This window comes from Balaenoptera borealis, assembly GCF_965194805.1.
Source record: "Balaenoptera borealis genome assembly, chromosome: 17".
Taxonomy (NCBI): domain Eukaryota; kingdom Metazoa; phylum Chordata; class Mammalia; order Artiodactyla; family Balaenopteridae; genus Balaenoptera; species Balaenoptera borealis.
In genome coordinates this window covers 65,384,135-65,399,953 of record NC_138876.1, presented here as the reverse complement: position 1 = coordinate 65,399,953, position 15,819 = coordinate 65,384,135, and the positions used below count along the sequence as shown (strand labels likewise).

General features: G+C 37.6%; 1 protein-coding gene across 3 annotated transcripts in view; it reads right to left on the bottom strand.

Annotated features, from left to right (window-relative positions):
* The window catches only part of UBE2W (ubiquitin conjugating enzyme E2 W), a 74,122-nt gene that overhangs the window by 23,517 nt on the left and 34,786 nt on the right, over window positions 1–15,819 (bottom strand). For all 3 annotated transcript variants that reach the window (XR_014236381.1, XM_082363650.1, XM_082363649.1), the window contains exons 2-3: window positions 10,528–10,619; window positions 2,556–2,658 (exon numbers count right to left, since the gene is read on the bottom strand). Coding sequence is in view for 2 of the 3 variants with exons in the window: in XM_082363650.1 (XP_082219776.1) it covers window positions 2,556–2,658; window positions 10,528–10,619 (195 nt within the window). In the remaining variant the exon portion in view is untranslated. The remainder of the gene's footprint in view (window positions 1–2,555; window positions 2,659–10,527; window positions 10,620–15,819) is intronic.

Below are 15,819 nucleotides of genomic sequence, written 5' to 3'. Positions count from 1 at the left end.
TAATCTTTCACTTTCAGAGATAACATTACTTAATGGCTACATTAATAAAGTATGATGCAAATATTACTACACAGTAGAAGGCATGGAGGTAATGTGTGGCTAAAATGCTTCAGTTCAGACTCAACCATAAACGGACTGGACTGCTAAGCTTGATTTGACTCCACAGGAAATAAGAACCATCACAGGATTTACCAAGAAGGGTGGGGATGGTGGTGGTGGATGTATGTGCGAAAACCAATGAGGTAACTGCACCTTCAAATAAATCTAACAGCACTGTGAAAGGACGGCTAGCAGTGGAAACAACTAGAGGCTATTTTGTAATAGTCCAAATAAAAGCTGAACGCTTGGACCACACAGCACTGATGATAAGCTAAGAAAAGTGGTGGACTGCCTTAAGTCTGTGAAAGGATCTGAAAAACTGCATTTAAGAGTGAGGGAAATGAAATAAATTTAACATGAGAAGTTAGGTGGACAGAAACCCAAGAAAAAATTCTTTTTTTTATTTTATTTTGTTATTAGAAAAAACTGAGTTCAGCTGTGTTAAATTTGGACATCTGGAGGTGTTCAAGTAGAGATGTCCAACAAGGGTGTGAAATTAAACCTCAGAAAGAGATTGTACACAGAGTTGGAGATCTGGGAGTTAGTGGCTTAAGATGGTTAAAGACTTTAAAAAGTGAGAAGAACAAGGGAGCACTGAATAAAGAACCTGGAGGACGGGACTTCCCTGGTGGTCCGGTGGTTAAGAATCCGCCTTCCAACGCAGGGGACACGGTTTCGATCCCTGGTTGGGAACTAAGATCCCACATGCCGTGGGGCAACTAAGCCCACGTGCCGCAACTACTGAGCCCACACTTGTCACAACTAGAGAGAAGGCCACGTGCTGCAACGAACAGCCCACATGCCACAACTAAGACCCGACGTGGCCAAAAATAAATAATTAATTTTTAAAATATTAATGTCAAAAAAAAAAAAAAAGAACCCGGAGGACACAAAAATCAGACCAGCAAGCACGAGTAAAACCAGGGAAGGAGGATAAAAGGAATATGAGATAAGATGATAGAATTTATTACAAAGGTTCTTACGGAAATATTAAAGATGAAATTCAACTGATGGTTAAGCTTGATATTTGATTTAGAACTAAAAACTGAAAGTTTAGAGAACACTTTTCTCTTGGTTTCATGTTTACAGAAATATTATTTCCCTCTGATGAAAAATTTGTGAGTTCCCAGAGTAAGCCTTCTCCAACAGTCCCCTAGGCAAAGTTCCTGAGCTGGTGAGTTGTATTCTTCCTTCACATACCTTCAACGAACTTAGGTTGAAGGTGACAAGTGGATACCTCACTGCCTTCAAGCAATAACAGTAAGATGATGCTGATAAGCCGAAAGGCAACAACAGAAAATGAAGCTCATTTTCTGAAAAGAAGGAATACATTTGCTTCGGTTTTTGATTACAGTCTACACACGGTTATTACAGAAGCCTAGAGGTCAGGACAATACATACGTCTCTGTCTTATTTTTATGAAAAAGATAAAAAGGAGCCCCCAACCTCTTAATTTTCTGCTCACATGGAAACTTCAGAACTCAAGGAGTCCGTTTCCATTTAATTCTATGCCTTAAAACAATCATCTCTTTATCTATAGCACAATACAATAACTGACTTCCATCTATACTCCTACATGGCTAAGAGAATTGATTAAGCTGTTTGGTATATTCTATTTAAAGTAGCAATGAAATATGATTTTCCTCAAAAATAGCATATTTTAGCACCTCACATGTTGAATTTCAGGTTATTTGGGAAATTTCACTATCCACAACACCTCATTACCTAACAATGCTACACAGAGTTGGGCACTGTCTTATCATTTTGCTACTAGTAACTCATTACCCATCTTACCAAGCCAGAAATCTGGAATTCATCCTAGAGTCTCCTTTTCTCTAACCTCCAAGGATTAATCATTCACCACAGTTAAGCAGCTCTCAAAATTTTTTCTCTACCACCATTATCCCTTGTCCAAGTTTTAAGACATTAACTAAATTGACTCTGCCTCAAATTATAATGATCAGATTTGGGGCTGATGTCTAGATATTTAACATCTTGTAATAATATATTCTGCCCTTGCAATACTAAAAGGCTGCAATAGACAGCATGCCAATGCGAAATCAAAGAAGTGCTCCTTCCCAAAAAGCACTTGCCTCTTAACAATGTCATTCTATCATCATCTTATCTAGGAAGACGTGCCTCCAGTTATTCCAAATGCTAAGTTCTCCCACAACCCATGGGCCTGTGTTAGATTTCCATCCCTTTTTTCTGCTTAACATGAATGGATAAGAAACAGTCTTAAGTTTTCAGAAGTACAAAAGCAGCAAAGCCCTAATCTCAATAAGGTAAAATGTTCATATGATCTTCATTATATTATAAATAAGATAAAGGAACAAATCTATTCACATAATTACAATGAATTTCTTTTATAAGTTTTTACTTAGTCAAAAATTGCTAATTTAGCATTTTGCTATAATCCAAAAATACAATAAAAATTTAAAAAGCAAAACAGTTACCTGAGGAGAGTCAAAAGGATATCGACTACTAAACTTAAATAGAAGTTGAAATTTTTCCCCTTCATATAAGGTACCTGGTGCACCTTCCATATCTACAATCCACCTAGAATAGAAAAAAAAAAAAAAAAATTAAACTTCAGTTATAAAGGATTGGGGTGAGAAAGAGAAAAGAGAACACCAAGTATTCCTCTATGCCAGGCACTGGGACAAGAGTCATTCGTGTATACCAACACACTTCATCCTCCCAACAATTATAGGAGCAGGTATTAATACCCCTGGCCCTACTTCCTTCTCTGACACTCCAGTTAAATAGCTAGATCAAGGTGAGATAGCTAACAAAGGACAGAGCCAAATTTTAACCCAGGTCTGGAAAAAAAAAACAAAATAAAACCCAACTTAGGTGTGCTGACACCAAAGCCTGCACTCTTCCTACTCAATTTATGCTACCTTATTTTTTCAGACTATCTTTACAATTATGGAAAAGATTTTATAGATAATATCAAACTAATCAATTGCCTTTCTGATATCAATTATTTTAGAAGCTATGAGAGAAATCAGTATCAGCAATGACTACAGAGAACTGTAGCTATCAGACCAATTTTCTCATCAGCATTCTAGAGAAGGCTAAACAGGAAAAATGAAGCTAACTTGACATCAGGACACTTACTCTGATAGCTAGTTAAGGCTCTAGAAGGCCCTTCCTTTGTCTCTCATTATGTTTCAATTGTTTAATAAAACCCCAAATAGATTTCTATGGCATCTATGTAAGCTTACTTTGTTTTCATATATAACAATCATGAATATAAATCTGTTTATAATTATATTCTTATAACAAGAACTATCTCTTGTTCTTTAGGAAAAAAAAAGTGCGGGTAGAGGAATAGAGATTACTATGACAAAGATGATGGGGCAGAATTTAGAAGCAAAATGAGTTCCTAATTATATCCATGCCACTTATAATTATTGTATACCTGGTCAATTCCTTTAATCGTATACTTTTCAGGTATAAAAACGTATTTTAAATACAGGGAAACAAAAGGAGGATTGAGGATACACTGTTGGGGTTCTGTTGAGCACCTCACATATTATGGACTTAGGAATATGTAAAATAATAAATGTGCCGACTCTCTGAAAGCAATCAGGCTGGAACACACATAAACCCTTAAGAACATGGCTATTCATTTTCACAGTGCACGCTAAATACCTTACATGGTAATAAAAGATGCAACCACAGACCCAAGAGGCAATATTTTACAGTAAAATTAAACAGATCTGTCCCTTAATTAGCTGTGGGGCCCTGAGTAAGCTGTTTTACCTCTCTTGTTTTAAGTACTTCAATTGTAAAATAGGTATTTTTAAAAATTAACTGCTAAAGTTAAAAAAAAGTCACCTCAAAGTGTTGTTGGAAAGATACATCACGTTACACATGCAAAAAACCTAGTACATTCCTGACATCAGAACCAGTACACAGTAAATAAAATACAATGCAAAAGCTGCATTAAAAAAACAAAAACAAAAAACCTATTCTCTTTAAAACTAGGTCCTTCCTCCTAATCAAACTTATAAGCTTTTGCACAGCACAGGAAACCATCAACAAAATGAAAAGACAACCTACAAACTGGGAGAAAATATTTGCAAACAATGAGACGGACGAGGGCTTAATTTCCAAAATATACAAACAGCTTATACAACTAAATATCAAAAAAACAAACAACCCAATCAAAAAATAAGCAGAAGACCTAAACAGACATTTCTCCAAAGAAGACATACAGATGGCCAACAGGCACATGAAAAGATGCTCCAAATCGCCAATTATTAGAGGAATGCAAATCAAAATTACAATGAGGTATCACCTCATACAATGAGAATGGCCATCATCAAAAAGTCTACAAACAATAAATGCTGGAGAGGGTGTGGAGAAAAGGGAACTCTCCTACACTGTTGGTGGGAATGTAAATTGGTGCAGCTGCTAAGGAAAACAGTATGGAGGTTCCTTAAAAAACTAAAAATAGAATTACCATATGATCCAGAAATCTCACTCCTGGGCATATACCCAGACAAAACTATAATTCAAAAAGATAGACGCACCACTATGTTCATAGCACTGTTCACAACAGCCAAATATGGAAACAACCTAAATGTCCATTGACAGATGAATGGATAAAGATGTGGTACATATATACACAATGGAATACTACTGAGCCATAAAAAAAACAATGAAATAAGGCCATTTGCAGCAACATGGATGCAACTAGAGATTATCATACTAAGTGAAGTAAGTCAGAAAGAGACTTTTATGTGGAATCTAAAATATGGCACAAATGAACCTATCTGCAAAACAGAAACAGACTCATAGACGTAGAGAACAGACTTGCGGTTGCCAAGGGGGAAGGGGGAGGGAGAAGGATGGACTGCGAGTTTGGGGTTGGTAGATGCAAACTATTACATTTAGAATGGATAAACAACAAGGTCCTAATGTATAGCACACGGGACTACATTCAGTATCTTGTGATAAACCATAATGGAAAAGAATATAAAAAAAAGAATGTATATACGTGTATAACTGAGTCACTTTGCTGTACAGCAGAGATAGGTACAAAATTGTAAATCTACTATACTTCAAAATATATATATATATATAACCAAAAAAAAGATGTACATATATACAATGGAATATTACTCAGCTACGAAGGAGAATGAAATATTGCCATTTGCAGCAACATGGATGGACCTAAAAATTATCATAGTAAGTGAAGTAAGTCAGACAGTAAGTGAAGAAAGACAAATATTGTATGTATCAACTTCTTATATGTGGAATCTAAAAAAAATAATACAAATCAACTTACAAAACAGAAACAGACTCACAGACATAAGAAACAAGCGTATGGTTACCAAAGGGGAAAGGGGAGAGGAAGGGATAAATTAGGAGTATGGGATTAATAGATACACACCACTATATATAAAATAGATAAACAAGGATTTACTGTGTATAATAGCACAGGGATCTATATTCAGTATCTTATAACCTACAATGGAAAAGAATATGAAGCTGTACACCTGAAACTAACACAACATTGTAAATCAACTAAAGTTAAATTTAAAACAAACAAACAGGGACTTCCCTGGTGGTCCAGTGGTTAAGACTCCATTCTTCCACTGCAGGGGACACAGGTTCGATCCCTGGTCAGGGAAGTAAGATCCCGCATGCCGTGTGGTGCAGCCAAAAACAAACCAACAACAACAAAAAACCCCACCACTACCACCAACCAAAAAACAAAACCCCCCAAACTAGGTCCTTCCTAGCCACGAACATCCCTTTTTACCCTCACCCCCCACTCCCACCTACTATGCTGGGGTAGTCCAAGAAAAAAAATCACAGGACTTCTTGGTGCCCTTTCGTTCTGTTTATAAGGCAATTCTAAGGACACATAATGTACCATAAATTGACATGTGACCTATCCAAGCATAGCTCTTAAATAATAGCTAAGAGACACCTTGCAGTATGTGGGTGAGATAGGTCAAAGAAGGCATACTTCTCAACATTGTGCAAGATAATTTAAAATAACATTTTGCTAATTTAAAAAGTAACATATGTTCACTATAGAAAATTTACATAAGCATAAATAAAACAAAAATCACCCAAAGATAATCACTGTCAAAGTTTTTAGGGTAATTTCATTCTAGTCATTTTGCAGTTTCTATATCAATGGACTCCAAGTCCAGTAGAGTTGCATTAGGTGCACACTTAAATTACATTACATTCAAATCATCAGTGTTCACAATTCCAGTCATGAGCACACATGCCCCAGAGTAAGGATGATGGGAGAAGTCTCACTTCTTAACCTCCTGTGAATACCCATTGTTCTGTGATTCTAATGTTTAAAACAGGTATTTTTCACACATTCATGGCTCCTAATCAAAGAAACAACCATCTATGCCACTCTGAAGGAAAAACTAGCTTTGCTGGGTATATTAATACAGGATATATACCAATATAGCCTCTCTCAAGGGATGTTCAAAGACAATTATGACTACACAAAATTTTTGCCTTACATGATATGACGTCTATGGGCTGTAACTCAAGGGGTGCCATTTTACTTTACTACATTGAGAAACCATTTCCCTATTTAATTAGTTCTAAGTCAATCTTTCTGTAACTCTGTTCCTTCCTTAGGACAGCATACAGGTTGATTTATTAGGTCAAAGGATATGATACGCATATTTTTCAAGGTCTACGTGCTACCAAACTGTCTTCCACAAAGCTTAACGTGCTTTCATCATCTTCCTTTCCCATATACCCCATCCCATATAAGCCCACTTAAACAACAATTTTTTTTTTTTCTTTATTTTGGCCACACTGCACGGCTTGCAGGATTTTAGTTCCCAGACCAGGGACTGAACCTGGGATCTGGCAGTGAGAGTGCCGAGTCCTAACCACTGGACTGTCAAGGAATTCTCCAAGTTATAAATAATTTTTTAGAATAGGTCAGTAGTTACATCAGAACATTGCTTTTTTGCCCTATCTCTGACTGCTTTGATGTCTATCTTTTGCTTCAGCTTCTGCCGTGGCCTGATTAAAGAAACTGAAGAACTGAATAGGAAAAAGTATATATACAATAGTATTTTAAAATCAGTGTTTATTTCCTGTTAATTATATGCGTCTCTTTCAACTAGATTAATATTTGGTTTGGATTTCCCTGGTGGCGCAGTAGTTAAGAATCCGCCTGCTAATGCAGGAGACACGGGTTCAAGCCCTGGTCCAGGAAGATCCCACATACCACGGAGCAACTAAGCCCCGTGCGTCACAACTACTGAGCCCGCGAGCCACAACTACTGAAGCCCGCATGCCTGGAGCCCATGCTCCGCAACAAAGAGAAGCCACCGCAATGAAAAGCCCACGCACCGCAACGAAGAGTAGCCCCCACTTGCCGCAACTAGAGAAAGCCCGCGTGCAGCAACGGAGACCCAACGCAGCCAAAAATAAAATAAATAAATAAATAAACTTATAAAAAAAAAATTGGGGGCTTCCCTGGTGGTGCAGTGGTTGAGAATCCACCTGCCAATGCAGTGGACACGGGTTCGAGCCCTGGTCTGGGAAGATCCCACATGCCACAGAGCAACTGGGCCCGTGAGCCACAACTACTGAGCCTGCGCGTCTGGAGCCTGTGCTCCATAACAAGAGAGGCCGAGATAGTGAGAGGCCCGCGCACCACGATGAAGAGTGGCCCCCACTTGCCGCAACTAGAGAAAGCCCTCGTACAGAAACAAAGACCCAACACAGCCAAAAATAAATAAATAAATTTAAAAAAGAAAAGATGACTACTAACTAAAAAAAAAAAAAAAAAAATTTGGTTTGTAATTCTTCCACTTTGGAGATAATGCTTCAGTGGAAGGGGAGTCCTAAACACTAGACCGCCAGGGAATTCCCAAGATCTAATTTTTACAAGACTATTTTCATATCCTGGAAGATGGTCCAAAGATAATAAAACTTTTGTGGTTCATTTACAGTAAATTATTTTAAAAGAAAAATTCTTGCCTGACAAATATCTCTAAGTGACAGGTTTATTCTGTAGCAAAGACGCTGTTATTTTGGTAGTTATACTTTCGGCTGCATTGGGTCTTCATTGCTGTGCGAGCAGGGGCTACTCTTTGTTGCAGTGTGTGGGCTTCTCATTACGGTGGCTTCTCTTGTTGCGGAGCACGGGCTCTAGGCACTCGGGCTTCAGCAGTTGCGGCACGTGGGTTCAGTAGCTGTGGCGCACGGGCTTACTTGCTCCTCGGCATGTGGGATTTTCCTGGACCAGGGCTCGAACCCATGTCCCCTGCATTGGCAGGCGGATTCTTAACCATGGCACCACCAGGGAAGTCCCAGTAGTTATAATTTGTGGTAGAACTATCTATACAAATATTTCCATTTTAAAAACGTAAAATGGTCCTTTAACTTTTTATAAATCATTATGTTGTGTAGTTCCTCCCCACCCCCAAAAAAGTAAAGGTTGAAAGTGGAAACGATTGGTACCTACTTCCTTGAAAACTATAGGGCTAGCTCTTATAGGATATTCTGAGGCAGGCTAACAAAGGTAAAGAGGAAAAAGATGAAAATGGAGTATAATCCACCTGTTTAATGATATAGAACAAAAAAACAGTCACTTGTTTAATCATATAGAACAAATGCTTTATACTCTAAATGTGTGCTCCATTTTAAATTCTGTTTGAGATAAATGAGAAGTCAATTGAGAGCCATGAAAAGACATGGAAGAACCTTAAATGCATATTACTAAGTGAAAGAAGCCAATCTGAAAAGGTTACACACTGTGTGATTCTAACTATATGACACTCTGGAAAAGGGAAAACTATGGAGACAGTAGAAAGATCAGTGGTTGCCAGGGGTTGGTGGGAGGGGAGAGAAGGATGAACAGACGAAGCACAGAGGATTTTTAGGGCAGTGAAAGTACTGTATGATACCATAATGATGATACATGTCGCTACATTTGTCCAAATCCATAGAATGTACAACATCAAGAGTGAATTGTAACGTAAACTACAGACTTTGAGTGATTATGACATGTCAGTGTAGGGTCATCAGTTCTAACAAATGTGCCACTCTGGTGGGGGATGCTGATAAATTAGAGAGGCTATGGCATGTGTGGGAGCAGAGGGTCTATGGGAAATCTCTGTACCTTCCACTCATTTGGCAGTGAATCTAAAACTGCTCAGTTAACTGAGAACCCAGCAATGTTTTAAAGAGATCATTATAGAGCTAGATACTCTATAGTATCTATAGTATGTAGTAATACACACTACATTTTCTTTTTTTTCTTTTTTTCAGCTGTGCTGTACAGCATGGGGGATCTTAGTTCCCAGACCAGGGATCGAACCCATGCCCCCTGCAGTGGAAGCATGGAATTCTAACCACTGGACCACCAGGGAAGTCCCCCATACTACATCAGTATATCCATTCAAACATCAACATATCCTTTCCTCATATTTCTGTTCTTAAAGCTTGGCTCCTGTCTTAAGTACTGACTCAAATGTCAAAGTCAAAGGTAACCAAAATTGTTTCTTCTGAAAATAAATATGTCCCTGTTGTGTGAGCTTTGGTCACTTTTGCTCTTTGGACCCAGAATATCACTAAATATTTGAATTGTTAAATTTGTCCTACAAGTTGGTCTACAGTAAACTTTTTCTTGTTGGCTTCTACCCCTTTTACATTTTTGGAGTTTTTTTTTTAAGGAGAGAGTCAATTGCTTAAAAATTTCCCATTTTAGAACATTTACTCTTGTCTAACAGAATTGTTAAATCAAAGGAGTTGTAAGGACAGACCACACTGGGTTGTGAAATCTTAGGATGATACTCTTGAAAACACTTTAAACTAATTCAAATGCTCATTTTTAACGGAGGGGACCCATATCGCTACTCTTCTTGGCACATACCTGGGAAGAGACTTCTGCTCCACTCCCACGGAAGGAGCTAAATTAGAGAATACTTCTACGTCCTCCTTCTACCCTTCACTTTTTCATCCTCATGGAACAGTTTCTTATCTATTAAATGAGAATGCTAAGAGTCTGACATTCATTTAGCTACCCTTCTGTAAAGAAAGCAACTACGTAATATGTTCAGGGGACAGGGATAGAGATACCTCTTGACTGTCATTCTCTTCAGAGCCTTAAATGTTTCTGAAAAGTCTGATAAATAACCTCATACCAAACTGCTCTATTACAGGTGAAGAATATTTCATAACAAAGTCAGACCAAAGTTTTTAAACGCTGCCTCATTAGCAGGAAACTTTTATAAAACAAAATTGTATATATAAATGCACAGAATAAGATCTGTTTACTGTACTTAGCTCTTGGTGGAAGAGAATGGGATGAAATACGAAAATAATTCTGTATTTTTAAAATGAGTATATATTCATACATTACATTGATAACAAAAGAAAAACAAACAAGAACTTTGAAACTTAAACACTTACTGTGTAATTGAATTTTGAACACTCTTTTCATTTAAAGTCATTCCGGGAGGTGGGTCATTTTGCAAAGCCAACAGTTCCTTCTGTAGTCGTTTCTAGAAAAGAGTATCAATAATAACTTGTACTTTTTTTCCTTACAACATAATACAATATACTTGTATGCACACAGTCTGAAATCCTTGATTAAATTTCATCCAAATGCTCATGCCTTTTCCTTTACAAGCCCCTTATATCTTCTATATATTTTACATGCCTAATTCTCAAATTTTTAATTGCCTGTCCTATAATTCACAATCTATTTCCAAAATATTTCTAAATATATTTGTAAACATTGATGATGTAAAGTGGTTATGAAGAGCAGCCAGCTACCTATAAAACTTCAAAACTACTCCATTAAAGTTATAAGGTTATAAATGCTTAAAAGTCTCAGCAGGGTTTCCTTTACTGCTTTTCAATTATAAAAACCACAGTTCTCCATAATCCTTAAAAAATGCATCATTTCAGACAGACAGGCTTTCCAGAAGAACTATATTAAGTTAAAAAGTCTTTTGAAAAAGTTTAAAATAATTTTAATTTACAATTTACAGCCCCTGTTTATTTTCTTAAAATAGGATCATTCACATATAATTTAATCTTTCAACACCAGAATATAACATACCAGGGCCTGAGATACATAAAGTTATTTTTTCACATACTAGATGTCCCAAAATGGCTATGTATTTGCATTCTTGTTTGTACAGCTTTTATTGTTCAGTTCTTCCCTTGTTATCATCAGTGGACATTCTTTTTCAGTATACAACAAAGCAAAACAAAAACCACAGCAGCCCATAATTTACGGGTTTAAAAGCAAAATAACCAATGTTATTAGAAGTGCATGTAACATTATAAAGATTCTTAATGAACATCTTTTCTTGGATTAAAGCACACAAGCATGGATTTCTGTTCAGAACTCCAAACAACTCTCTACTTAAAAGCTAGTTTCTGATTTTTCTAGACAGTGAAATATTACTATCAATACAGCAATGTTTCTAGATCTTTTCAATTCATAATGCCTTTAAATAAGCTTACCACCATCTAACAACACTACAGAATTAAAAACTCCTCCCTTCTTTGCTAAGAATCAATGGCTCTTTAAATTGCCAAAAGTGAAAACTTTTCCTCAGATGGTGCAATATCATAACTGCTAGTAACATGGAAAATAAGATATCAACTAATTGCAATTTCTGACCTCAGCTGCCTTCCAAAATGCAAAATTACAAATTGAAAATTACTTTAGAAAAATTTTAATTATCCAAAATACAGAAATAAAGCTGCATAAACAATTTGTTTTGAATAAAGGAGGAATATATTCGTTGTAAGTGTCTATGTTAGAAGAGGGTTTTTAATTTATCCTACTTCTGTCAACAAATGTGGGTTCTGTGATCAAGTAAATTTTCAGAAACACTGGGCTCAACAACAAAAAAAAAAAGGATTTTTTTTTTAAAGCAGGAATTCTCATAGACTTCTGATATACTAACTTGCACAATGATTCTCTAAGGGGAGGAAGACAACATACAGGCTTCCGAAAGTACTGGAATCCTCTCAGTGTAGGGCATCTTGGAAAAGTCTTCTTTCAATGACTACATTTTGGGAAACACTGCTGTGGAAATCCTCCAGACCTTGAAAACTTTACTAAGACAAGGAAGACAGCCCTTGTTACTGAATTAAGATATAAAGGAAGGTCGATTTGCATAGCTACCAACTGAAACAGGATATAAAGGCAAGTTAAGAAGACTCGTGTTGGTGTAATTATTCCTAGGTCTCCTGAAGATAACGGTGAAGAGCACTGTGGAAAAAGAAAAGTTTCCCCCACCCTAACACTACTTCTTATATGTCCACAAAGAAAGGGACCTGTGGTATAGCCAAACTGCAAGAGAATCTCCAAGTAACTGCCTCCTGGTATTCACATCCTAGTGTAGTTCCCTCCCACACTGTACCAGAGTTGGTCTGTGTAACCGATAGAATACAGCAGAAATGATGGTATGTCACTCCCAAGATGAGGTTATGAAAGATTATGATTTACATCTGGGTCATTCTCTCTAGAATCACTTGCCATATTGTGAACAGTCCAATTCAGAGGCCTACGCGGTAAGGTTAGGGCCGCCTGCCAATAACCATGGATGATTTGGAAGAATCTCCAATCTGGAATCTCCAATTCCAGCCAAGATTTCAGATGACTGCAGCTGGAGCCAGTATACTGCCTGCAAACTCAAGCCAGAATCCAACTCTCTGCTTCAAGGCCCTTCGAATTACATGGGATTATAAATGCTTGTTCTTTCAAATTACTAAATTTGGGGGTAATCTGTCACAGCGAAAGATGATTAATACAGAACCTCTGCTCCAACCTCTCCCCATTAGAAGAGGCTATCATCCACTATCATCCATTTTCATCCATTGAAATCATCCATTTCAATTTCAGTATCACAGGTCAGAATCCAAGACATTCACTGGAGCATTTTTTTTCATTGAGGGGTGGAGTCACTACATTAAAAAGACAATTCATGCCAGTCCCTTACTGTCTCTGCTATCAGGCAATAAACTACCTTGCACATCCACATCCTCTGCAATAAAGAGACAGAGCAGGACAAACATTTGGGGGGTTAATGAGTACTTACTAAGCATACTAATAAAACTAATGATTTACCAGTGTACTAATAAAACTTACCGAAAAAAAAAAAAAAAAAGATAAGAGTAGAAGGTCAAACAGTGTATCTGGCAGGCTCATAGAAACAGGGAATTCACTCTTAGGTATCCTTCCTGGAACAATAATCATTAAAGAGGGCAGGAAGTGTCTTTAAGTAAGCAAACAGGTCCCTCAAGGGTCCTCTGGCTCTTCTAAGAAACTGGTTCTAAGAACCCGTTTCTAAGAACTGAATATGAACACAGAAGCTAAAAAAAGAGGACTTAAAGAGTTCAACATAAAAATAAAGGAAAATTCATACTCACTTGAGAATGTGAAGAACTAGCATAACTGTTTAGAGAGAATACCATGTGTTTAGAGATCATACCATGTAGCATCTATCAACAGAAAGCTATCATCACATGAGGAAGCATTCACCTCCTAACTTTGAAGACAAAGTGTTAGCAAAAGTAGATGAGAAACACGTGCATTAGAACACTAGCAAAAGCAGTGATACCACCAGATTATTAGACCATCGGGGCAACATTGGCTGCTTTCCTAGACAGTGGTGAAAATAAGAGCCTAGAATTGAGATAACTGGAGATAACTGGAAAATAACTGCAGAAGGTAACTAAGTAAAGAAGCAGAACTACTTACAAACTACTGGGAGCTAAGGGGGCTTAAAAATTAACAGTTCCAAAGGTTCATAGCCAAATATCACCCTGTCTGTCCCTAAATTGGAGAGAGATGGGAAAACTAATTACATATATTACAAATGTACCATGGTTCTCTGAATCTAAGACACAGCATCAATCATAAGACGCACTATTATTTCATGTAATACTAGGAAAGGAAAACTGCTACCAATTAAACAATTACACACCACTCATTAGACACATCTTGATTTCAGATATGTTAAAGTAGGGGAAAAATATGCATTAAAAAATATATGATATATGTCATTAATAAAAGTTTGATTTTCCTGGGGACTTCCCCGGTGGCACAGTGGTTAAGACTCCACACTCCCAATGCAGGGAGCCCAGGTTCGATCCCTCGTCAGGGAACTAGATCCCACATGCATGCCACAACTAAGAGTTCACATGCCGCAACTGAGGAGCTGGCGAGCTGCAACTAAGGAGCCCGCCTGTCACAACTAAGACCTGACGCAACCGAATAAACAAATACTAAAAAAAAAAAGTGGCTAGAGTAGACAACCCACTTTCAAAAAAAAAGTTTAATTTTCCTGACTCTTCAAGTACTAGAACCACCTGAAAAATAAAAATTAATTTTCTGAGTAAATTTAATATGCCTAAAATGATTCTTCTCTCAATATTTAACACATACCTGGCGATACATGATCTCAATCTATAAAGATGCACTTTATTCCCAGACTGTGTACAGCAGTACATCTGTCTTCCAAGGCAAAAAGGCCAGGCCCAGAATCTAAATGTTTTAAAGCACCCCAGGCAAAAAGGCCAGGCCCAGAATCTAACTGTTTTAAAGCATCCCAAATCTAGAGTAAACCTGAAAATTCTATCTAGCCCTCATCTTGTGTTGGCTCAAGTCTGGAAAACTCATAGGAATTTGAGCTCTTCTAAGAGACCCAAGTGGGTTTATATACTCAGTAAAAAAGATCCTGATGTATCTAAATACCATGAAAAAAAAAAAAAAAGATTTAACACTTTCAGAACTGGCTTGGCTTTTCAATGGCTCTATAGTCCAGTCAGCACCTCCCTTTCTCTCCTTCCTCATGAATGCAAATGAATCTAAGTGATATGAATCCACTGAAATTTACTACTTTTGGGGGTAAGAAAACCACTGACAACTTTTGCAGTTAACTATCATCAACGACAAGATGTTGGGAAACACCACAAAAGTGAATGGCATTCCTGTACGTCATCGAACGATGGTTGAGAATCTCTAGACTGCTACAACATCCTAGGATGTGTGACCCTGCACTTAAGAGTGACACAAGTTCAGTTCCTAAAACTTTTTCCCGCTTCAGTACACACGAGGGATTATTCTTGAGATTTACTCTTCCCTGTGACTGGAGCTTACTACAGGGGTCGAGGAAAGTATTTATGTAACATGAAAAGGCTGCCCAGGAGCTTAACGTGTCCTCTTCTCCACTACCGCATCCCCAAGAATGACCAGAGGAGCTGCTCCACAGCAAAGGTCAAGTGTGGGGGCGTAAAAAGGCCAACAGAATAAAACAGACACATATTATTACTCTTAGCCTTATGAGATTTAAAGTCCTCGGAAAGCGCAAGATACAGTTTTTATACAAAAGAGTGAAAGCAATTTAAAGATCACTTTAAAAACTGTAACCACTATGGGAATTCCCTGGAGGCCCAGTGGTTAGCACTCTGCGCTTCCACTGCAGGGGACACAGGTCTGATCCCTGGTCAGGGGACTAAGATCCCGCATGCCGTGTGGGACAGCCAAAAAGGAAAAAAGAAAAAAAAACCGTAATCACTATGTTCTAATCAGTCCTGTTCCATTTCCCCCAACTGATAATATCAATGCCTATCCCAACACAGACCCATAATGTTAAACCAAGTTTGAATATGCCATGTGCTTCCCTGGCATGATCAGGAAATGAGATAAAATAGATGAAGACTAATACTTTTAAATAT